This window comes from Mercenaria mercenaria, chromosome 12, assembly GCF_021730395.1.
Source record: "Mercenaria mercenaria strain notata chromosome 12, MADL_Memer_1, whole genome shotgun sequence".
Taxonomy (NCBI): domain Eukaryota; kingdom Metazoa; phylum Mollusca; class Bivalvia; order Venerida; family Veneridae; genus Mercenaria; species Mercenaria mercenaria.
In genome coordinates, this window is record NC_069372.1 from 16,526,856 (window position 1) to 16,550,812 (window position 23,957).

Genomic DNA, 23,957 nt, shown 5'->3' on the forward strand with positions numbered 1-23,957 from the left:
ACTCAGAGCAGTTATTTGCCGTTAAAAGCTGACTCTGCACAACAAGTACCGTAACTCTACATTGCTTTCTGCAAGAATTATGGCCCCTTTTTGGACTTAGAAAATCACGGGTAGGACAATATTTCTATTACACAGAGACAAAAAGTCAGATAAGCGTCTGCACCCGCAAGGCGGTGCTCTTGTTATATACGGAAGAGCATTAGTGCCAGTTGCGTTTTATTTAGTAACTAGAAATATCGAGATACTAACTCGAAATTTCGGGTTACTAACTCGAAATTTCGAGATATTTAACTCGAACATTTCGAGATACTAACTCGAAATTTCGACTTAGAGGTTACTTAATTCGAAATTTCGAGATACTAAGTAGAAATTTCGAGTTAATAAATAACTTCGCCTTTGTATATTGCCCTTTTATTCGCAAAATTTGGATATGGTGCCTGCTTTTTAATTTTGTCTTTTGACAGTTCCTGTGATACGCAGGCTCTATAACCTCAGATCCCCTTCCTAAATTCCAGTTTGTTTAGTTCTGCCCATTGTTTTCTCGTTTGGGACAAACCCTTTACTTTATCTGGGGACCAAACGCCGCTCTTCATGGAATAACACGCCTCAACACGTGTATCATTGAAGGTTCCATGTTCACCGCATTTGAATACATCTGCGGATGTCTCTAAATTGCTTTTTCTACTTTTAGCATGTGTGAATGTTGAGTTCTGCTCAACCCGAGGCTAGAGGGCGTGGACGGTAGCATACATTTCCACTACCGTCCATGAACAGGCTCAATCAAACCGAGCCTGCAACATTTTCGTTTTTTGTCGTGTTGAGCGACCCGTGAAGTTTTCACTTTTCTCAATTTTATTATCACAGCAGCGTTGTTTGTGCCGTGTGGCGGCCGTAAAAGGTCTCCCCGTACATTCAATCAGAGCTGTTATATTTCGATCTTCTCATATCATTCAGCACGACTTTTCTGTCGTGTTATTTGTACTGTTTAGTTTCTCAATATGACCATTTCGGCCTGGATGGTTCCAATACTCCTGCTTTCATAGCCTTGGGTATTGTATAATCACCCCTTGGATATGGTGCCTGCTTTTTAATTTTGTCTTTTGACAGTTCCTGTGATACGCAGGCTCCATAATCTCAGATCCCCTTCCTAAATTCCAGTTTGTTTAGTTCTGCCCATTGTTTTCTCGTTTGGGGCAAACCCTTTACTTTATCTGGGGACCAAACGCCGCTCTTCGTGGAATTACACGCCTCAACACGTGTATCATTGAAGGTTCCATGTTCACCGCCGTTTGAATACATCTGCGGATGTCTCTTAATTGCTTTTTCTACTTTTAGCATGTGTGAATGTTGAGTTCTGCTCAACCCGAGGCCAGAGGGCGTGGACGGTATAGCATGCATTTCCACTACCGTCCATGAACAGGCTCAATCAAACCGAGCCTGCAACATTTTCGTTTTTGTCGTGTTGAGCGACCTGTGAAGTTTTCACTTTTCTCTATTTTATTATCACAGCAGCGTTGTTTGTGCCGTGTGGCGGCCGTAAAAAGTCTCCCCGTACATTCAATCAGGGCTGTTATATTTCGATCTTCTCAGATCGTTCAGCACGACTTTTCTGTCGTTTTATTGGTACTGTTTAGTTTCTCAATAAAATCCATGATAAATAATCATTATAATTATATTGTACCAATAACCAATTGAAGGAAAAATAGTCTTCTGTATGAGGAACACATATTCACACTTCTATATGAAAGAATTAAACAAACTAAGTGTCTATTGCAAAATGATGAGGATTGAACAGTTCAGATTCGTTTCAGTTTTTTTGCTATGTCATCAAAAATTGAACGGTGAAAGTTCTTGATATTTTTAAATTTTGTCTAAGATGATTCTTTCTTGAATATATAAAAACATGGCGAAATTATTTCGAGCCGTTTTTCCGTAAATTTGACAAATATTTCATTTTTTCTACAAATCTAAAAATTATAAAACTTCGTTTTTCGTTCCCCTATCCTGCATTTCGTTATTAAAAGAAACGAAATCTTTCTATCAACGTAGACATTTCTATTACATACGTATATATGTTAGTTTCATAACTGTAGCTTAAAAAATAAAAATATTAGAGAAAATTTGCCGAATTTTCAGCGTATTTCAACATGACACTAAAATGATGTACATGGTCATGTTTGCGACGTCACAAGTAAAAAGTATCATTTATAACCAAGAAAAAAAGCTACAAATTCCTACAGAAAATAACTTTAACTTTAACAGGATATCAAAATTAGATATGGTTTGTAAAAATTTACAAAGTGCAATTCCCCCTTAAGAGTTTCTTTCTGTCACGATTTCTCTTTAAGGTGATCGCATATAAACAAACGTTTATGACATTTTTCACATTATATGTCTACTGTAACAGCAAAAATGTTTCTTACAAAAGCAAGAACCCTATCAGATATGTACTTTTATTATCATCTATAAAAGTTTACAAATATCTTTTGGTTCCAATGTAATTTACTCTTCCCTCTTTCCATTTGATAGTTTTGCGAAATTGCACAATCAGAACCAATAGCCCAACTCTTAAACTACTTGTAGTGCTATAATTAATCTATGGTCTGGTTAGGGTTGCCGTTTGCTATTTTTGTAGAGGAAAGTTGTCAACACTTAAGAAATGATGCATTTTGTTTCTTTATTAAAGTCTAATTCTTGCAATAAAATAGAATGATTTAAACAAATAAAACAGTTTCAGTGTCAGTGTAAATCGATTAGAACATAGGTCTCAAATTATATATATTATATAAAAAGAAGTGCAAATACTGCATTGATATGCTGTATAAAGAAACTCCCAAACATAAATTATGAACAGAACTATTTACAACTTGTTGACTTACTCAATTCTGTACTAAAATATTGTATAAGCTGTCGACACAATTGCTGAAAATAAGGAGGCAGGTAAAGATGTAAATGATTGTAATGTCAATATTGTCCTATGCTCACATCGCACTCTGATAATAAACAGGTAGTGTTTTACTTAATACATTATTTCTAATGGAACCATTTTTCTAACAAATTAAATTAACACGTTTTTCTACTTTTTCTTCTTCTTCTTCTACACACATAGGACAATCAATGTAGCTACACACATAGCCTTTCATACCTGCCTATTTCTTGTCTTAGATGTATCATTTTACATTAATTTAGCTAATTGAGACCAATGCAAATCTTTTTACATATCGTTAACAAAAACTAAAACCACTGCTAATCATGGTTTGCAGTTATTATGTGGGGACCTCCGTAGCTGATTGGTTCAGGCCGCTTGCTTCGAATTACTCACCAATCACCGTTTTTTATGAGGTTTTGAACACCTCGCTCGTAATGTAGGATTCGTTCATGTGAAGGTTTATGGAAGGTCAGTGGTTCTATAAAGGAGAGCGTCCATGCCTGAAATAATGTCCAGGAGGCACCTGGGTCTTTCGCCAGCCTCACAAGCAGGAAAGTCTGACATACGACCTAATATTGTGTTGATGTGGCTTACAATTCAAAAACAAAAATCAGTTATGATCTAAATAGTTCATTCATTACTGAGATATTTTTTCTGTAAAATTAATGTCAAGTTCAAAAAACACAAGTATTTACATGCTAAATCCCAGGAACAGATGCTTTAAAATTAGATACTAGTTAAAACTAAAATTTGGTCATAATACTGTCTTGAAAAAGAAGCACTTGCCCTAACTTCAGAAAAAAATTGAAAAGATCAACTTCGAGAATAAGGAGATCGAATCAATAAACATCTGTTTCTCGTAATATATTTAACACAACAAAGACCAAAGACACTGATTAAATAATGCTAGACATTATTTACATAAGTTAAAAACGTCATTTTCAAGTTCTACACCAAGATCCAAACCATTTTATATTTGCGCCTCCATGCCTTACCATGAAAGGGAAGTAACATAATCAACTAAAATATGGATTGAAAAATGTTTTGCACGAAAAAATGCCAGATGGATTTATTTGAAACAAATAAGTGAATTAATATATTTAAAAGACTAGAAACTAAAAGACTAGAACATAATACTGAAAAATGTATATTGATGACAGACAGTTGGACGGCAAAAAGTCCATACATCAAATAGGTAAAACAATATCATATGAATAAGAATGACCCTGGAGGGTGGTGGGATGGATAGTGGAGACAAGAAAAAAAAAATGAAATAGAAACACGCAGCTTACGCCTGACGGCGTTTTGGCCGGGTTTTCCGAATTAGGTGATAATGAATTAAAGTTCTAATAATAGAATACAATAAATAATCCCCAAATTAATAAGCAATATTGAAGGAAAATTGACAGGTAGAAAATGAAATTAAAGAAAAAATTGGTGTAAAAAAATAAAAGTAACAAAAACCAACATTTTCAATGTTTATATCCCTGTGACCTTGACCTTTGACCCTGAAATAAATTGGGTCAGGTACACATCAAGAGCAACATAACTGTGAAGTTTCAATGTCTTAGGTGAAATACTTGTCCAGATATTGAGCGAAGACCATTTTCAATGTTTGACCTTGACCTTTGACCCAGTGACCCCAAAATCAATAGGGGTCATGAACATATCAAGACCAACATACGTATGAAGTTTCAAGGTCCAAGGTGAAATACCTGTCCAGATATTGAGTGAACAAAACGGTTAACATGTTCAGGTCCCTGTGACCTTGACCTTTGACTCAGTGACACTGAAATAGATTTGGGTCATATACACACAAGACCAACATACTTATGAAGTTTTAAGGTCCTAGGTGAAATACTTGTCCAGATATTGAGCAGAAACCATTTTCAATGTTCAGGTCCTAGTGACCTTGACCTTTGATCCAGTGACTCTGAAATCAATAGGGGTCATATACACATCAAGACCAACATATGTATGAAGTTTCAAGGTCCTAGGTGAAATACTTGTCCAGATATTTAGTGAACAAAAAGGTTAACATGTTCAGGTCCCTGTGACCTTGACCTTTGACCCAGTGATCCTGAAATCAAGTACACAATAAGACCAACATATCTATGAAGTTTCAAGGTCCTAGGTGAAATACTTGAACAGATATCGTGCATAAACCATTTTCAAATGTTCAGGCCACTGTGGCCTTGACCTTTAATTCAGTGATCTTGAAATCAATAGAGATCATATACACATCAAGACCAACATACTTATGAAGTTTCAATGTTCTAGATGAAATACTTGTCCAGATATTGAATGAACAAAAAGGTTAACATGAGACACGTTATTCCGCCCATCCGCCCGGACAGACCTAATCTACAAGCCGGATTTTCTTCGAAAACCCGGCCAAAAAACTTCTCTAAAATTTGCAAACTGGAATTCTGTGCTATTTATCAATAAGCGGAAGGAATTTAACTACCGGTAAGTGGTATTGCGCGGAAAAAACGAAACGCCACCCAACTTTTCCTCCAGGGTAGTCTTAGCATTTGATGTAACGTGATAATAACAAGTAGTGGTATTGCAATTATAAATATAAATAGCTTTATATATTTCACTAAATAAAGCGTGTGTTTTATTTACTATCAAGCATTGTTAGAAGAAATGGAAAAAAAGAATGCTCTATTCAATACAATAGGAAGATATTGCTGCTTTGATGAAACACTGAAAAGAAATAAAAAAAATCTACATGTGCAGATAGATTGCATATATTGTTCCTAATAAACCGAAGTGTTGTTTAGTCTTTTGTCACACACTTTAAATGCAATCAAAATAAGCCCACCTCATATGGTGTACAGTCTTCCAAAGTCTATATCGCTTTAGCCCTGGTTTGAAGAGGAATTTGACTAATGTTATCTTTTTCTATTCAAAATATCAGCCCGGTCTGTCGCTCGTTCAATGATGTCACAGGGCGTGTAAAAAAATTTGCAGCCAGACCTAGATTCGAAACCGGGTTCATTGTTCTTTTGACCGTTTACATGCGAATGCTATTGAAGTAAGATTTATTTTAATATGCTATCAGTGTTAGAAATTTCGGCAAATGTACGCTTGGTTGGCTACTCAAATAGATCGTTTGCTAAATCCTTATTTTCGTTTAGAATACTGCTATATATACTACTCATTTTGGAAGCTACTTCAAATCTATATTCATTTTTCACAATATGTTGTGTTAGTTTTGGCATAAGGAAATAAAATTCAGGCAACCCATGGGTGAGGATACCAACAACTTTCACCTGCCCACGATTGTTATGGGTCAAAGCCGGAGAACCAGAGGCTCCTTGTTGCATGTAACCATCAAAAATAATTTTATTATTGTCAGCGTAAAAACCATAACCTTTATTGACTATTGCCGGATCTTGACCCATTTTACTTACAGCATTTTTTATATATGTTATGTTTTGGTCAAGCCATGTATGAGCTTCTAAAAACCTTTGAGATTGAGCAGAAATCAGTCTGCATCTCGGATCTAGATGTTTGACGTTAGATTCCTCTGGATGGCCGAATCCTATGAAGGAGACCTCCTTTATACAAAGTGTGGTGACATCATCTTTGCTGAGGTGCATTTTCGAAGGAAGGACGCTGTCTGAAGTTGATAATTCTAATATAGCAACGTCTAGATCATAATTCCTATAGATGACTTTCTCTAGATTATAGACTTGCCTTTTTGGATCAAGCACAGACTCGTTGAAAGTGACGTATATCGAATCCTCCCTTATGAAACCGTCCGGATCTAAAAATTGGTAATCGATATGTTACAAATTTACGAATTCATTTTATTTTGGTATTTATGAACGTATATATCTGATTACTGATTCATTTTGTTCCAAATTGAGACATTGCAGAATTCTTTGTATATTAATTCATCATTCATCCTTCTTTTCTGTAAGTTTTAGAAAATTAATATATATGATAAATTCTGCCACACTTACACTTAACTAGAGTTCATATCATGAATAATTGTCAAGAAAGACGTACCAACGATTTCTTCAACTACATGTTGGGCCGTCATGAGATACTTGCTTCCCACTCTAAAGACAGTTCCCATAACCCGTGGTGGAGCTATTAATATACCAACAGATTCCATCTGTACTGATAAACTATCTAGCATGCTTTTAGACAAAGTGTCATCTTTGCTTTTCGTTAACGGATATCCTACGCTACTTATTCGAGTCAAAGACGATGATGAAGAGTTCACGTCAACGTTTACTTCATCTGTGCAAAACAAAGTGCAGTAATAATTTTTCATATGCACTAAACTATAAAATGACAAATGGAAAACAACTCATAATACTATTGGAATAATGTATTAACATTTTACTTATTCCTGCTTTTAACCGAGACATAGAGGATATTACATGAGTATCTTTTCATACTGAATCTATTAAACGAGTTGAATAAAAAAAATAAGATGCGAGGCTCTGCCGAGCATTTTATCAATTTTATTCAACGAGTTCAATAAATTCAATGTGGAAAATCACAAATGTAATATTCTTTTTATCACATGTTAGCTTTTCCTGTCGAAATATAAAAAACTACTTTCTTTAACTATTATAAACAAGTCAGTTTGACTAACGTCTCCTATACTGTAAACGACGCCGACGTCAAAGCTTTATACACTAGTAATAGAAACAGACTATAGCATGACCGGACAGGTAAATCCTGTTTCTAGGCACTTTTCGCTCCCTGGCTATAGTGTAATATCAGTTTTATGTAATGGCTTTATTACACTTCTGTGACCTCAAACATGTGATAACATGCTGAAAGTTAACAATTTAAACGGGTCAGTTCTTATTGAATTAGGACGTCAATTCTCTGTATATATGTTCCTATTAAAATATCACTTATACAGGTGATTATTATTCAACTTTACAATATTTTTCAGTCATATAAACGACGGTGAAACAGATAGAGCTAATACAAAACATAACTGAGCCAATATGAGAAAAGCAGGGCCAATACGAGAAAACAGGGCCAATACGGAATTCAAGCGTTTTGATTGGTTCCAAAGAGAGGGCCAATACGGAGAAGTCATTTCCGTTAGATTTTAAATGACGCCATTTTGTTTTACATCAGAGTTATAGATTACAATTTTTTTCACATTTTTGATAAAGAGAGAAAGAGTTTGAGTATAACAAGGAGTTATTTGGATTGTCAAGAGTTAAAGGTAAAGTAAACAAAGAGCAGTTTAGAGAAAGCAAAGAGGTACAGGTTGAAAATATTCGAGAAATATTAGAGGCATGCAACAAGCAAGACATCTTAGTATTTACAGATGGGTCATCATTTGGAAACCCTGGTCCAACTGGTGGTGGAGCTGCTGTCTATCTGGAAGGGTACAGCAGTCAGTCAATCCTTTTAAACAAAGGAGTAAGCAAAATTGGTAACAATTTCTCAGGAGAGGTAGTTGGTATTGAAATAGCAATGGATTTTTTAGTAGAGGCAACTAACATAATGGATAAGAAAATACACCTTTTTACCGATTGCCACTCAGCTATCATTTCGGTCTTCTGCAAAGAAACACCTGCATATAAAGTAGAGACAATACTGAAAATAAAAGGCAAAATTGGTTTACTGGAAGATCGCCGGAACACAGTCGCGGTGCACTGGATACCTGGCCACAAAGGTCTGAAAGGCAATGAACTTGCAGATCAATAAGCAAAGTTAGCATCAAAAAGCATGATTGACAGTACAGATGAAGGGACAGGAATGTTAGACTCAAGGGATGCAGTCAGAATTATGAAAGAAAAGGTTAAGCAAAAATGGAACAAGTTGACAAAATACAGGAAATATACACATCTGTAGGAACCAGGGATTTATTTGGGGAATTCAGCCGTAATACATTCAGTAAATTCAACCAAATGATCAGTGGACACTGTAGATTAAACCATCATATGGCCAAGATTAATGTGGAACAGGTTCCGGAGTGTGACCACTGCGGGGTTGCAGAGACAGTGGAACACTTTATATTTGAAAGTGAGAGATACAACAGTATGAGGATTGAAATGGTGGAAGCTGTGGAGGACTTGCTCCACAGAAATTATATTCAGTGTGGGCCAGTTACTCTAAAAGTATTAGCTGGAGAGATTGAAGAGGCTCCTGTGTCAGTTAGAGAGGGAATAGCCACTGCCTTTCAAAATGTCTTAGTAAAAACGAAAAGATTTAACTACAAACAACGTCCCTCAAGCTATGTAAATTAAGTAACATGAGTAAAAGTACCTGGAGAATACAGTACCGAGAAGACAACAAGAGTACAAATGTTCATTGGCTTCAGACATCGCCATGACCTTCCGGTCAAAAACAGATCAACAACAACAACAACAACATGATAAGAAAATATGCGAAAATAAACTTGAAACTTGAAATCGAAACTCAGATTAATTAAAAGGATGAGACTTATCTTTATCAGACATTTTGATAGTGTGGACTATTTGTGCAATGATAAATAGAGATTCACATGCTGGAACGTGGATGAATAAATTGGCGAACACGAGTGTCAGTTGCAAACTGCAAACAATTTCGGATAAGAATTAAACGAGGCATGGGGGTGTATAATATGTGCTTGGTTAGTTGTATTATCTTGATCAAACATATGTGTACAGTTTTGTGTCTCGTTGCCTGCAGCCTAAAAGGAAAGTACTTTTAAAGCAGTTTTTATCACAGTTCAAATGATAAGATACTCACTAAAGAAAATAAATAGGAATTCCAAAAAAAAAGGTAAGTTCTAGTTACTATTGATTATGTCGCATCAAAAATATCTCTCAAAATTATTCTCAAGCACCTACATACAACTTATTCTGTTTTACTGGCTAAAATGATTATGATTTCTAAAATAAGTCTAAACAACTTGTAATGATTTTTCACCTGAATGTGCATAGCCGCCATTAGGTAACTCGTAGCAGTTCGTATGGTGTTACCGCCAACAGTCGAAAGTTGAATAATAATATTATCATTACTCAAGCGATTTATATTGGCCTAGTTATTTTTCCTCGGGCCAATACGACAACCCTTAGACAAATAACAAGGCCAATATGAAATTGCTTGATTAATAACATTATAATTATGTCCAGGTTATTGGTACGATTTTTGTAATTTTTGACTTTTTCAAAAACGATAGAAATAATTAGTTCTTGTTACCGGTTTCTTCTGCAATTTTGTAATGCACTAAACGTTGTTTTGCCTTTGCTGCTTCGTTTGATTCATCACTGGTATCCGCAGTCAGTTTACGTTTCCTAGTCTCATTGTCAGCATATTTCGTAGTTTCTGTTTGCAAAGTTTCTGCATCGATTTCGACTGTAAGTACTGCGCTAATTGCAGTTTCCTCATCTAATTGAAACACAATTGTTAGATTATCGCTACATGTCGAAGAAATAATTCGGCTTTTATTCTCTCAATGCTACCAATATATGAAAGGTCCATCAATACAATGCTAACTTTTTAGAATAAGATTTCCTAAAAATAAATGTAGACACCTCGAGATTCAAGTTTATTTTAGATTATTATATTATTATGGATTCGAACTCCGGACATCTGGACTGACCCCCGAGTTATCAGTTTTATACTAATTCGAGCTAAAACGACTATTACTACCCATTAAGAGTACATTTCCCGTTTATCAGTTTGCAGTCGTTTCATGCGTTTACTTGTGAATCACTTCAAACAATGTTTGCTCTCCGTGACCTCGGTACATATCTTTGAAGCTTACCCGACATGTCATCGTGAGTTGTGCGTGTTCATTTCAGAGTGGGCGAAGTTTATCGATAGGCATGTTTCAAACACTCGGTTAGGCCCAAATCAAAATTTTGTTAGTTTCCCGCTTTATTTGTTTTTATTTATGTTCATTAATTTTTTTTGTCCCGTATAATCCTGTCGAATTTGTAGTCTTGCTATTGCTATAAAATTCTTTATTCGGCAAAAGTTTTACGTGACTTCTTTTTCTCAATACAGTTTCTGGACCCACCATTGAGCCATTTTTGAATGTTCCAAATTTCAAGACTAGCTCACGGTCAAAATCAAGGTCAAATTTCATTTCGGTACACAACACTGTGTATGTGGTCCATGCAGGTGGTCCAAATTTGAAAGCTGTAGCTTGAGAAATGTGAAAGTAGGTCACTAGATCAATTTCAAGGTCAAAGTTCATTTCAGTATACAAAACTATGCATGTGCTTCAAATTTGGAGGCTGTAGCTTGAGAAATGTGAAAGTAGGTACTAGGTAAAAATCAATGTCAAATTTCAATTCAGAACACAAAAAGTATGCATGTGGTCCAAATTTGAAGCCTGTAGCTTCAGAAATGTGAAATTAGGTCACTATGTCAATCTCAAGATCAAAGTTCATTTCGGTACACAAAACTATGCATGTGGTCCAAATTTGAAGGCTGTAGCTTGAGAAATGTGAAAGTAGGTCACTAGGTCAAAATCAAGGTCAAATTTTATTTCGGTGCACAAAACTATGCATATGGTCCAAATTTGAAGCCTGTACCTTCAAAAATGTGAAAGTAGGTCCCTAGATCAATGTCAAGGTCAAAGATTTTTTCGGTGCACAAAACTATGCATGTGGTCCAAAGTTGGAGGCTGTAGCTTGAGAAATGTGAAAGAAGGTCACTAGGTCAAAATCAAGGTCAAATTTCATTTCTGAACACAAAACTATGCATGTGGTTCAAATGTGAAGCCTGTACCTTCAAAAATGTGAAAGTAGGTCACTAGGTCAATGTCAAGGTCAAAGTTTTTTCGGTGCACAAAATTATGCATGTGGTCCAAATTTGAAGGCTGTACCTTCAAAAATGTGAAAGTAGGTCACTAGGTCAATGTCAAGGTCAAAGTTTTTTTCGGTGCACAAAACTATGCATGAGGTCCAAATTTGAAGGCTGTAGCTACAGAAATGTGAAAGTAGGTCACTAGGTAAATATCAAGGTCAACTTGTGTCAAGGTTCATCTTGCCACTCAAAACTATACATGTGGTCCAAATTTGAATGTTGTAGGTTATTGACAAGAAGATTTTAAAAGCTTTTCCCTATATAAGTCTTTATGAACAATGTGACCCCCAGGGCGGGGTCATATTTGACCCTAGGGGTATAATTTGAACAAACTTGGTAGAGAACCACTAGACGATGCTACATTACAAATATCAAAGCCATAGGCTTTGTGATTTGGACAAGAAGATTTTCAAAGTTTTTCCCTATATAAGTCTATGTAAACCATGTGACCCCCAGGGCGGGGCCATATTTTACCCTAGGGGAATAATTTGAACAATCTTAGTAGTAGACCACTAGATGATGCCACAAACAAAATATCAAAGCCCTAGGCCCTGTGGTTTTGGACAGGAGGTTTTTCAAAGTTTTTCCCTATATAAGTCTATATAAACCATGTGACCCCAGGGGCGGGGCCATATTTGACCCCAGGGATATAATGTGAAACATTTTGATAGAGGACAACTAGATGATGCTACATACCAAATATCAAAGCCCTAGGCTCTGAGGTTTTGGACAAGAAGATTTTCAAAGTTTTTCCATATATAAATCTATGTAAATTATAAAAATAAACAAAGGGCCATAACTCACTCAGAAATTGTTGAACCAGTCTGATTTTCAGGGGGACACAACTAGGGTACCAATACATCATTCTAACAAAGTTTTGTCAAAATCCCCCCAGTAGTTTCTGAGGAGATGCGATAACGAGAAATTGTTAACGGACGGACGAACGGAAGGACGCCGGACCACGGACTCAGAGTGATTTTAATAGCCCACCATCTGATGATGATAAAAGATGTAATAGAATCGTGATATCGGTTTATTTTAGTGTGTCATGCACTAATGTAATAGTCGACTAAGTCCGTGTATTTGACTTGGACATGTGCACTCATGTACAATAATCGTGCGTTTGTCATGTTATAGGAGAGCACTTTATCGAAAACAGTCGTGTATTGAAAGAATGCCATAAAATAACATCTACTTTTTATTATTATTGTGATTTTATTTCATTATATCCAGCAATAGAAACAAAAACTAAATTTGAATTAAAGTGAATAAAGTATGTCATTTTGCGCTGTGTCGGAAAGACAACGTTAGTGGTCCTGTTTGAAAATATACAGCAGCGAAATTGAGAAAAAATAACACACTGTGAAAATTTTATAACAGTCCGTTGAAACATGAGGAGTCGCGCATTCTACCATAATCGAGGAAAACATAATATGCTTTCGAGGAAAACATAATATGCTTTTTAAAATGTTTGTTATCGATTATATGTCATTTGTTACGACATTGACAGAAAGGTACCATATTCTGATTATTTGCAAGGGTCACATACGAAACATGTTTTATGAAGGCTAGGTTGGTTAAAAAATATGTGATTCAATGTTAAAAAATCCCCAACTGCAGTTTTTACACGTCACATGTTTAGACACTAAGAACAATTTGTATGTAACTGTTGTGCACTTGGTATTGTATCTATTTTTCTATCGCATCATCCTATCGCCAAAGCCAGTTTGCATCTCGAACTGTTTTTTTAGGTTGCTAAACATGTCATAAAGAATATTTCCCTGGTGAGCTAATGGTGGATAAATGATGGCAGAGATATCCGTTTTTCCGCATTCGAAATACTTTTGACAAGATCAGTGTGCAAAGAAAACTGACTATTGTCAAAAATTTGATTTATACTTAAATCAAAACAAAAGTAAGACTATTTTTAGACCTGCGGAATATTTCATATGCTTTTCTAAACAATTCCTGTCTGATTATCCATGACAATCGTCAATATTAAAAATCGTATGTCCAAAATATATCACAAAGTGGTCGCGTTATACCCCGCAAAAATGTTTTTAAAATTTGTTTTGCCGAGACATACACCAAACGACATTCTAGCTAGTGTTATGGAACTGCTTGAAATTTAAGAACGAATTCGGGAATATTGTTCGAGGAATCGTCAGTCTTTTTGGCGTCATGACATACATGTACTTTTTTTTCAAAGTTAAGATGCCCTTGACTGAAAATTGTATTTAGTTGAAACACTGCTATATATGCATTATCTACAATAACGCCATTCCGCTTGTTATTATTAGAACGACACATTGTCTGAATGTCTCATAAAACAAGAGCTAGTTTATACGTATTTTGGCGGGAAAGTTGAACGTGCCTTCCACGATTTGCCTCCGGTAGACTGCGTGTACATAAGGTTATATGTTGACTTTACATTTTCGTGTAGATAGAAATGTTGAACTTTCATACTGAATTTGAACAGTTATCTTAAAGTAGAAACCAACACATAAATTAAGCACACACAACTAATTTTTGATTGGCCTAAACGCTCGTCATTGTAAGAGTAAACGACAGCCGCTGGTGACTGTGACGTATATTGAGGCGATATCAAACTGTCGGTTTTTTGTTTCAGGTTGTTCAAAGTGAAACGCGGGGAAAGCGTCAAACGGGAAAGATGTTCTTAACGGGTAGTATGTAAATATAACGATGCCTTATCATCAATTCAAAACAAGTAAAAATCAAATAAATATCCCACAGGAAAAGCCACGGTCCAATGACACAGCCAACAATACTACCAAATATATGGACTATCTATGATGGGATATTATGTTGAGCCTGTCTCCAAACACTCAAATAGATACCGGTATTACCACAGCATTTGACAACACGTCATGGTATCTCAATGATATGCTAAGTATAGTATTTGTTCCAGTGGTCGATAATATTTAAATAAAAGTATTTGTAACAGCTAGGATATCACTACACTGTTTTTATTAATTAAATAATACAATACATGTCACACGTTATAAGATTCATTTCCCAGTTAAAAGATTTGCAAAGCTTGTAGTCATGTTGAAGACTTCGCTGAACTTAGTCAAATACATTGTATTACTAACAAACTCCTTCAGCCTGGCTATCGTTACCTGCGAAAACATTTTATTAAAATTAACAATTGTAACTCGGGTTTGGTTTTAAAACTTAAAAGTAATTCAAAGATACTTTGCAGCTAGTTATATCAAAACCTGCTTTCATGCGAATGTTATTTACAAACTTCGTAAGATTCTGGGTTATGATAAGTTTTCAACATTATTTGGTAAAATTATAAAAAAAAGTTTTATCAAAAATGTTATGGTACAGCCCATTTTGTTGGACGCCACGCTTTCCTCGTGAAACAGGCGGAAAAATTCACATTAGTCTGAGATCGTAAAAGCTGCTTTGATATCTATCTTCTGGACTGCTTCACCGAGTCCTTATTGGTATTTCTGTTGTTGTTCTGCCTTCTGCAGTGGCACTGAGTACATGTGTAAAAGGTTTGTTAGATTTTCTTTACACATTCATTTACAGTTTTTTTAGTGTGTGTTTTGACATACTGTGCCTTTTGTTACATAACGTGTGCAAAGGATTCATGTGGCATGGAGTCCAGAAACCATGGAACTTCGTGGGGAATAAAAAGAAATGAACCAGTCGTTTATCAGGTTTACTTTAGGTCATGTGGTGACCTTTCCAGGTCGAACTTTATGTCAGGTATGAGCAGGCACCAGAGTAGACCCATCGACCTGTCGTAAGCCAGTCGGATGTCGTCATCCTATAAAAGAATTTTACACCTCAAGCGCTGTTTCGAACCCACAGTGGTGAAGAGCAAGGGATTCGAAGTCACCGACTTTAACCACTCGGCTACGGAGGCCCCAGTTAACCGGTGTATTTACCAATGATCGTCCGTGGAGATGTTAGTTTTTTATTTTGGTCACCATTGTCTGTATGTTTTACTTTGTCTGTTTATTTTTGGTAATATATTTATCATCAACACATCCATACATACATTATTATTACTACGATTCGAAGGAACTGCTGTCTTGGAACACGGCTTTTCCCGTGGAATATTTCTTTTTGCAATTCATCTTTATTCTTGAATTGTTTGTACAATTTGTGGTATTCATAGCACCATTTAAATAAGGTAATAGTATATATAGTATAGTATTTCTTCTTAAACACTAATAAAGCAAGTTAATTCTCCAAACTATCTTTTGTACACATCCGTTGTCCTTATTTTGATTATATATAAATTGTGAATTTATTGTACGTAGAAAAATAATGACAGTATCTTAGTTATCTGCATACCGTTTGTTAACATGTAGCTGTTAATAGTATTTTCTACAAAGCCCGAGCCAGATATATCATTTGTTGTTTCTAAAAACCCTCTGTTATTCTGTTGGATATTTTCATTCTCGTCTGAAGTCCGAGTTTGATTTTCAGTTTGATCGTTTTCTCCTGAAACAAGACAATTATGGCTAGCTGTACACATCATAATGACACAGTTGCGTAGTTAGGATTGTACAAGTTTTGCAAACCTCTGAGCATTAGGTCATAATATCTATCGAAGGTATAAAATTAATCATGAGTCGTCTTAAAAATTTACATATCAGACATAATTATATTGAAGTGTCCAGAATTTAACGAAAAAATTTCATTGTAAAATGCACGGCACGATTGAATATTTACAAACGATTGATCCCTTTTAAGGTTTTGAATAGTCAAATATGCTTTAGACTACCTTTTTCGAAATAAGCACTTTCAATTGAGTCAATATATCTTAAATCTTCTTGAGAGTATGCACCGTCTAAAAGCTCCAATTCACTCAGATCTTGACTGGAAAAGGGCGAATCAAAACTCATCTGGAAATGGAAACAAGACATATTATTTCAAATTGAAACTTCAAAGATAAATATGTCAGTAATGCAAATATATTATCCAAGCATTTTAATGGTTATTTTCTGCGAAACCTATACATAGAAACATTCGGCGAACAACAATTTAGTTTATTAAGGACTATTAAGAACAACAAAAATGGCCGCATTGGTATAATTCAAACAATATTCATTTTCTTCTGTATTTGTAAAAGGTACGTAGACGTGTGGTACAGATACTTGAAAAGTTTCTTGCCAAAATGTATGCTTGCCTAATGCAATCCATTATTGATATGGACATTTTTTCGTAATCCTTTTCTCAGCTCCAGCGCCAGAAATAGTACATATTTATATCGCATTTGCTAGATATTTCATATTACTTTAAATTACAAATATATATAATGTTGTTTTCTTTTAGACATGACACTGAAGCCTTTTCTCCCAGGGTTAGGGTTGCCCAAATATTCAGTTAACCTGATAGTTTGCTTTTGATATGATAACAAGATAACATATACATGTGTTGTTAAAAGATATGTTTCAATATGCGTAAATAAGTCATTTTTACGAATTTTAAGAACATTTTAGACTTTTATAGTTTTTGCATTTATTTTTTTCCGGCGAGATGTGCAATGGCACACCAACGATCTATGCTTTGGCTATGTTATGGCATATTCTTGTGAAATTGAGTTTTATTTTGTATCGGTTATAGAAATAATAATTGCTTCAGAGGAAGTGTATTTTATGTTTACGATTGCTACTGAATGGTTCCATACTAAACAGTAAATATAAGGAATTTTCATTTAGACATTTTTTGTTCAATGTATACGAATGCAAGCTTTAGTAAGTATCAGATATAGCAAGTGTGCTTTCTACAACACCACGATTCATTTCTAATAATCATTTATTATCACCCGCCGAAGGCGGGGGGATAATATTTTGGAGTTGTCCGTCCGGCTGTTTGTCAGAGCTTACATTTGCATACTCGGGTGGCTACATGAACAATAGGTAGCTGAACTTTCTCTTTGATGTCATTCATTCCGTAAGCTTTTATGTGGCTTTTTTCTTTTATATGGCTAAAAAAACAAAAGAATAGCCACATAAATAACAATATGTAAGAACGTCCGTACGTGCGTCCGTGTATCCGTCCAAAATTGAAAATGTTTATAATTCAAGAAACTAAAATTATTAAAACTCGCAAAGTAATTAATTAGCACATGACCTTTGCTTACTTATAGTATTATTCTCTTGACCTAGTAAAAGCAGTTTTACCCCTTGATTTATTTGATAATAGAAATAGCATATGACCTTTATCATTTAAGGCATTTTACAAGATCTACCCATTTTTTGAAAAGATCCTTTGGAAGCATAAATGCAGCAAATCAACACAACAACAGTCTTGGTTTTATTGAGTCTGTTCACATTGTACACATGAAATAAACATGTTTCGTTGAAAGATAGGAGATCATTTAATTGCAACAATAAAATAAGAAAACACAAAATAGTAATAATAGTGTTCTTTTGTTTAATTTAACAAATTATGCCTTTTGTCGATTACTTCAATTTCTGAAATTTCTTAATAATTGCCCATGTTTTATTATATTATGAGAAGTAACGTGTTCATATTGTGAAGGATTAAATCGCATACTCATGTCAAATTTAAAGGCACTGACCTCCAGAATTTGGCTAAAAACTGATCTTTCTTTACAATAGAATGCATTATGAACATTAGAACATGATATTTTGTTTCTTATCTATTCTAGAAATGCCAATTCAAGAAAAGCATGCCCAAGTCGGTAATAGAACCCGGGTCGCTGCGGCAAAAACATTATATTGAGGTCAACGCAGTAAACGTATCTAAAACTCGTTAAATATAAAGCTTTATATCTAAGACAGTTTACCTCCGGTATCCCGTTACAATTTTGAATGAGAAAATAGTAAAATCAACTTATTCTTATGTGTTTCCATAACTTATAATCATTCACTAACTAAGTTTCAAGGCCTTCTTAGGAAAAAAGTTATATTTTTTTGATATCTAAAATGTTCCTCTTTTTTGTTGTCGTACTATCCGTGGAGGTCAGTGCCTATTAACTTATGGGTATGCCGTCGTTTATTGTACTTTTATCCATAAAAAAAAACAGAAAAAGAAGAAAAAATATTCAAGTTCAGTTTTGATAGAAGAGAACGCATATTTTACAAATAAGATTTTAGAAAAAGAGATAGGTACATGTAGATAACCTGTTTTAATTAATCAAGCATTCAGAAGAAGAAAATTTTATATCTAGTTATTTTAGTTATAGCAAAATAATTAACGTGAAGTGGACCCCATAATTATTTTTTCCGAAAGTAAACATATAAAAACAATGAGTAAATGTGCTTTATTAAAACAAAATTAATATTGCACAAATATTACATAATTATAGCCCTTTTTGGTCGACGTTTTTCCTGCAATCACTAGCATTTCATAGTGAAAACAAGATTATCCATTGACCCATTAAAGGCCTAGATCTAGGCAGTGGGCCAAGGTATTTCTGTCTTCATCAGCACAGTTGGGGGCTTATGACTATCACAGTATGGTTCCAATAAACATTGTTTATATCAATAAGTCAGACGAGGAAACATAGTATTTTATTATAAAACATTTATCTAATAAATATATGATAACTTTAAAATGATATCTATTTTTGACTTTTTTTTTTTGTATTGAAAGAAAAATGCTCATTGTTCAATGATATGAATCTTATTTAGGAATATATTAAACAAGAAATATCTTTAAAAATGATGGTCGGCGAATTGTAATAAGGAGAGAAGTTTATGAATTTTTCAACTAACATTCATCTGTCATCTAACATTTTTCAAATTGCAAAACTAAACACCGCACTTTAACAATTTAAATGGTTCTCTTTTAATTTTTCGCAAAGGTTTCGTAGGGTTGCAATTTTGTTTCGTTTATCCTTAGACGAATAATTATAGCAGTAGTTTGATGAAGATTCATGAAGCGGTTCATAAGAAGAGGTCATTAAACGTGTTTATATTTTTAGCTAAATTGGTCCCTACCCCCATTTGTAACAAAATAGCAAGAGACCTTACGATATTGTTACACCTCGAGTTTGATAAAAATCCATTACATTTTAGTGGTTAATGCGAAGAAAGACATATCTACTTTTAGCTATAGTGGTCCCTAATAGGGCCCCAAGTTCCTATATAAATTAATTTGGAAGAGGACCTTATAATGATGCTACAGACCAAGTATGACAAAGATCCACCAAGCTGTTCATGAGACGCTGTATAAAGGCATTTCTTGTTTTAGCTCTAGCAGCCCCTAAAAGGGGTTAAATGTCCCAGCTGAACAAAGTTGGCTGCGGGCCTAATAAAGATGCTACAAATCAAGTTTGATTAGAATACATGAGAAAAAATCAATTAAAGGATTTTTTTATTTATTATTTTTATTTATTTCTAAAATAGGCCAACTGATCCCGCTTTAACAAATGCATATTCGCTATCATGAATCTTTGGACAATGACGTCACACCTATAAAAATGTGAAGGTCAAGCAAAACATACAAGTGTAATTATTTCAATATTTCTGTTTCATAAACAAAGTTTGATCGTAGTCATATCACATAGATAAACTGTATGCAGCGTACCTTCATTTCTGTGTAATGAGATTCAGTCATTATATAGCATATATATAATAAAACAGATTTCAACTGAGTTCAGTATTTGCATACCATACTAAAGAAAGATATTCATATATAATACATCAGTTAAATAATTTATAACAAATATTTCAAAGCAAACAAGTACTCATTTTAATATGCAAATTGAATAAGTCACAAAAGCAAGAAACTTTATCATATACAGACGACAATTGTAACAAGGAAAATCTTTTAAAAAGCACTTCTCTACATAAAAGACTCTTATCACACCCTTATCCATGTGATACGCAGACCGTATTCAGCTCTTTCTTTAATTTGATATATGTTGGTATTTGAACAGGTTTTTATCATATTTATTAAACTTACTTATCATTTTGAGATATATCAATATTTTTGCTAAATATACTGAGCCAAAGTTAGCTTTAAAACTGTGAACAGCGTCGTTTAGGATAAACGCTTTGTCTACATTTCACTCAGCGTAGCACAATCAACAGAGTGAAAGAAATTGACACTCTCGTCCAATCAGGCAGAGTGTTGCATAAATCTTCCATTTTGATAAATTATCTATAATGCGTTATCAAGTAGTTTGATTTGCTAACTGAAGTCACGTGGCATGGTAAACGAAAACGAATTTAGACGGCGTCGCCGAAAAATTCAACATGTTTTCAGGAAGAAAAAGAAGTGTTTTTTTTTCAAGTTCTATCTGAAGATGTGAACACATTCAAATTTGATATTTAAGAAAATTTTTCCATTCTCTCATCTAAAGTTTTATTTTATTAATTTCTGAATATTGTAACGGACATTTGTCAAAAAAAGGAAAATTCAAGGTGCATTTCAGTGTTATAAATGAGAGCAATAAAAGGTTACATTATGTGCAGCTTATTATTGAAACTGAAAATTCAGTATGGATGAAACACAATAATTTTATTTTATCCTGTCATATCATATACCAGTAATGGTGATCCACGTATAAAGGAAAATGATATAGGGCAAATCATTCCTCCATTCTTTTTGTAAGTGTTTATAATATAATGGTAATATCATTTTCACAGGTATGACCTTTTTTCATTATTATGATATTGGCAACAGGTGTTGTTTGTCAATACAAAGAAATTATTGAGTTTTCACTATACCTGTGTTTTATTGTTATTATTTTTTATATAATCTATTAATAATAATAATAATAATAATAATAACAAATTATTATTATTATCCCCCGACGAAGTCGAAAGGATATAGTTTTGGCGTTGTCCGTCCGTCCTTCCGTCCGTCTTTACGTCCGTCCGTCCGGAGCCATATCTAGGAAGTGGTCGGGAATATTTAAATAAAACTTCATATACATGTTCACCACTATGAGGTTATGCGGTCCGTCAAATTTCAGTCAGATTGTCCAAGTAACACACACCAGAGTTATGGTCCTTAGAAGTTTCTTGTGTTAACTATATAGGGTACTATAAATATGGCAATTTCTGTTTCATAACTTGTGATGTATTTGACCTAGAACTATGAAACTTAAATTGAATTTAGATCATCATAATGCGGATAGCAAACACAATTTCGTCCGAATAAAATTCATAAAATTCTACCAGCTTGTTACTGAGAAATGGCTGCAGACGTGGATTTTTCATTAAATCAAGGGCAATAACTCTAAGGGAAATTAACCAATAAAACAAAACAAGAAAACTTGACGGGCATCATCGCAGTATGTTGGTTCATGTTTATTTGAAGTTTCATGAAATTCTACCTGCTTATTACTAAGAAATGGCTGTGGACGGACATTTTTGGGCATTTTTCATTAAATCAAGGGCAATAAAAATACTTGACGAGCATCATCGCAGTATGTTGATTCATGTTTATTTCAAGTTTCATGAAATTCTACCTGCTAGTTACTAAGAAATGGCTGCGGACGGACGCACTGACGCACAGACAGACAACGCCATTTCAATACCCTCCCCCCCCCCCCCACCTCCCGATTTCATCGGCGGGAGATAACAACGTATTAAATACATAGATCTATAACTAGAAATGTAACCAAACCGGCCCTTGACTGATGATTTGTCACTAATATAGATATGAAATTTATCCATTAAAAAAGATTACTTTTCCGGAGATTTCTGGCAATATCCTAGCAAAAATGTAAAAATTCTCAATTTTCACGTAAGAAAATAACACTTTACTTTCGATTTAAGGCAAAGAAATTATACATTGCACAGGTTGATCAACTCACTTGAGACTCTTGACTGATGATATGTCACTTGCATAGCTATGAAATGTATACTGAAAAAAAAGACATTACTTTTCCGGAGATTTCCGGCCATATCCCAACAAAAATCAATTTTCACGTAAGCAAATAATACTTTACTTTCGATTTAAGGCAAAAAATTATGGTGTCGACCCGGTACAATTTCTCCTTCTTTGAAAGCACATTTGGACATATATTGTGAATTTCAAAACAAAATTACAGCATTGACAGCACTGTATTTCTGAAGATTAACACTGTCCTAGTCAATATAGCATACAAAAACACTATCATCCACGAAAAACTTATTTGCTACACATCAAAGTATTTAATCAATGTTCAAATTTCCCACACACATCTGTCATGGCCACCAGTCTTGTGTCCTTCCGCACAGAAATGTAGTCCCGACAAAACACAGACAAAACAACTGTTAAAGACATAAGAAATTACACAAAATGTACACAGTCGATAAATACATTTGGAATTTAAAAAGTCGAAGTAGGGATGGCTTCAAATTGGGAACTTCAAAATTTCAAATTCAAAATTTTAAAATTTTAAAATTTATACCATAGGATACAACGACCCGGAAGTACTTCAATACCGGGATGACACCTTATACACTGCACAGGTTGATCTATATCGATTCAGAAGCTGTAATTATCAATAGATAGGGTGAACACCACTAAATCCGGCTGTCCTTTATTTCATATAAAATCCACTTACTTCATAATTTTTTCGACATTTTCTAGCACATCAAATTTTCATAGACTTATATACCAAGAAAGAACTGCTACTTTAATCAAAAGAAAAGTGGGTGTTAACTTTTATATAAGAAAACTACAGTTCGTTAAATACAACACACTGAATTTACTCCTTTTTGCTTCTTTTAATTTCTTCTTTCGAGGCATTAAATTCTTACGCTGCCATTTTTATCTAACATGCGATAGGAACATGCCGATTTCGTTAGAATGCTAAGTGGTACATGCTGAAACATGGTAGAGTAAAAGGAATCACGATGCTACTGAGAAAGGGCTATTCTGACCTAGGACCAGTGGAGGCTTACATTTGAGCCTATATGGCAATCTGACCATTCAAATTAATCGGATTTCCAATATTGCTATTTTTATTTCCACTAATCTGTTTTTATTTGAATCAATCAGACGACTCGTTTCAACAGGCCTTTGGCTAAAAGGGACTGGACTCAGATTTTGGCTAAAATAGTTTTTTCTTTAGAACAAATGTTTCATTATATTATGACATTTATAAAGTGCGATTCTGAGGATATATAACGTCATGAAGAGCAATTAGTATCACCTGTCAACAGCCATCTTAAACTGACCGTCAATAAGATTAATTGAACTATTTCAAATTACCTGTATCAGTTGTTTGATTTTCAAGTCTCTATACTGATTGAAAGGAGGTAAAACCTTTACCACACAG

At 34.5% G+C, this 23,957-nt stretch overlaps 2 protein-coding genes across 3 annotated transcripts in view; one reads left to right on the forward strand and one right to left on the reverse strand.

Annotated features, from left to right (window-relative positions):
• The window catches only part of LOC123533130 (FACT complex subunit SSRP1-like), a 299,019-nt gene that overhangs the window by 232,320 nt on the left and 42,742 nt on the right, over nt 1–23,957 (forward strand). The window lies entirely within an intron of this gene.
• On the reverse strand, nt 2,326–22,879 carry LOC128547239 (uncharacterized). 2 transcript variants are annotated; one of them, XM_053519300.1, is made up of 6 exons: nt 22,641–22,879; nt 16,491–16,611; nt 16,058–16,207; nt 10,106–10,294; nt 6,950–7,186; nt 2,326–6,704 (listed from the first exon to the last, which is right to left on the reverse strand). In XM_053519300.1, exons 2-6 carry the CDS (start codon nt 16,609–16,611, stop codon nt 6,031–6,033), a joined length of 1,371 nt encoding a protein of 456 aa, XP_053375275.1. In that variant the 5' UTR covers nt 22,641–22,879; the 3' UTR covers nt 2,326–6,030. The 2 variants fall into 2 exon arrangements, with proteins under 2 accessions (XP_053375275.1, XP_053375276.1); XM_053519301.1 differs by lacking the exon at nt 22,641–22,879 and adding an exon at nt 22,506–22,629.

Bases quoted from the DNA above. Each gene is read 5' to 3' on its own strand.
- LOC128547239 (XM_053519300.1), bottom strand. From the start codon at position 16,611: ATGAGTTTTGATTCGCCCTTTTCCAGTCAAGATCTGAGTGAATTGGAG. The intron at 16,208-16,490 runs GTAGTCTAAAGC...GTCTTGTTTCAG, and splicing joins AAGTGCTTATTTCGAAAAAG to GAGAAAACGATCAAACTGAA. The intron at 10,295-16,057 runs GTATGCAGATAA...TGTTTCAATTAG, and splicing joins CAGCTACATGTTAACAAACG to ATGAGGAAACTGCAATTAGC.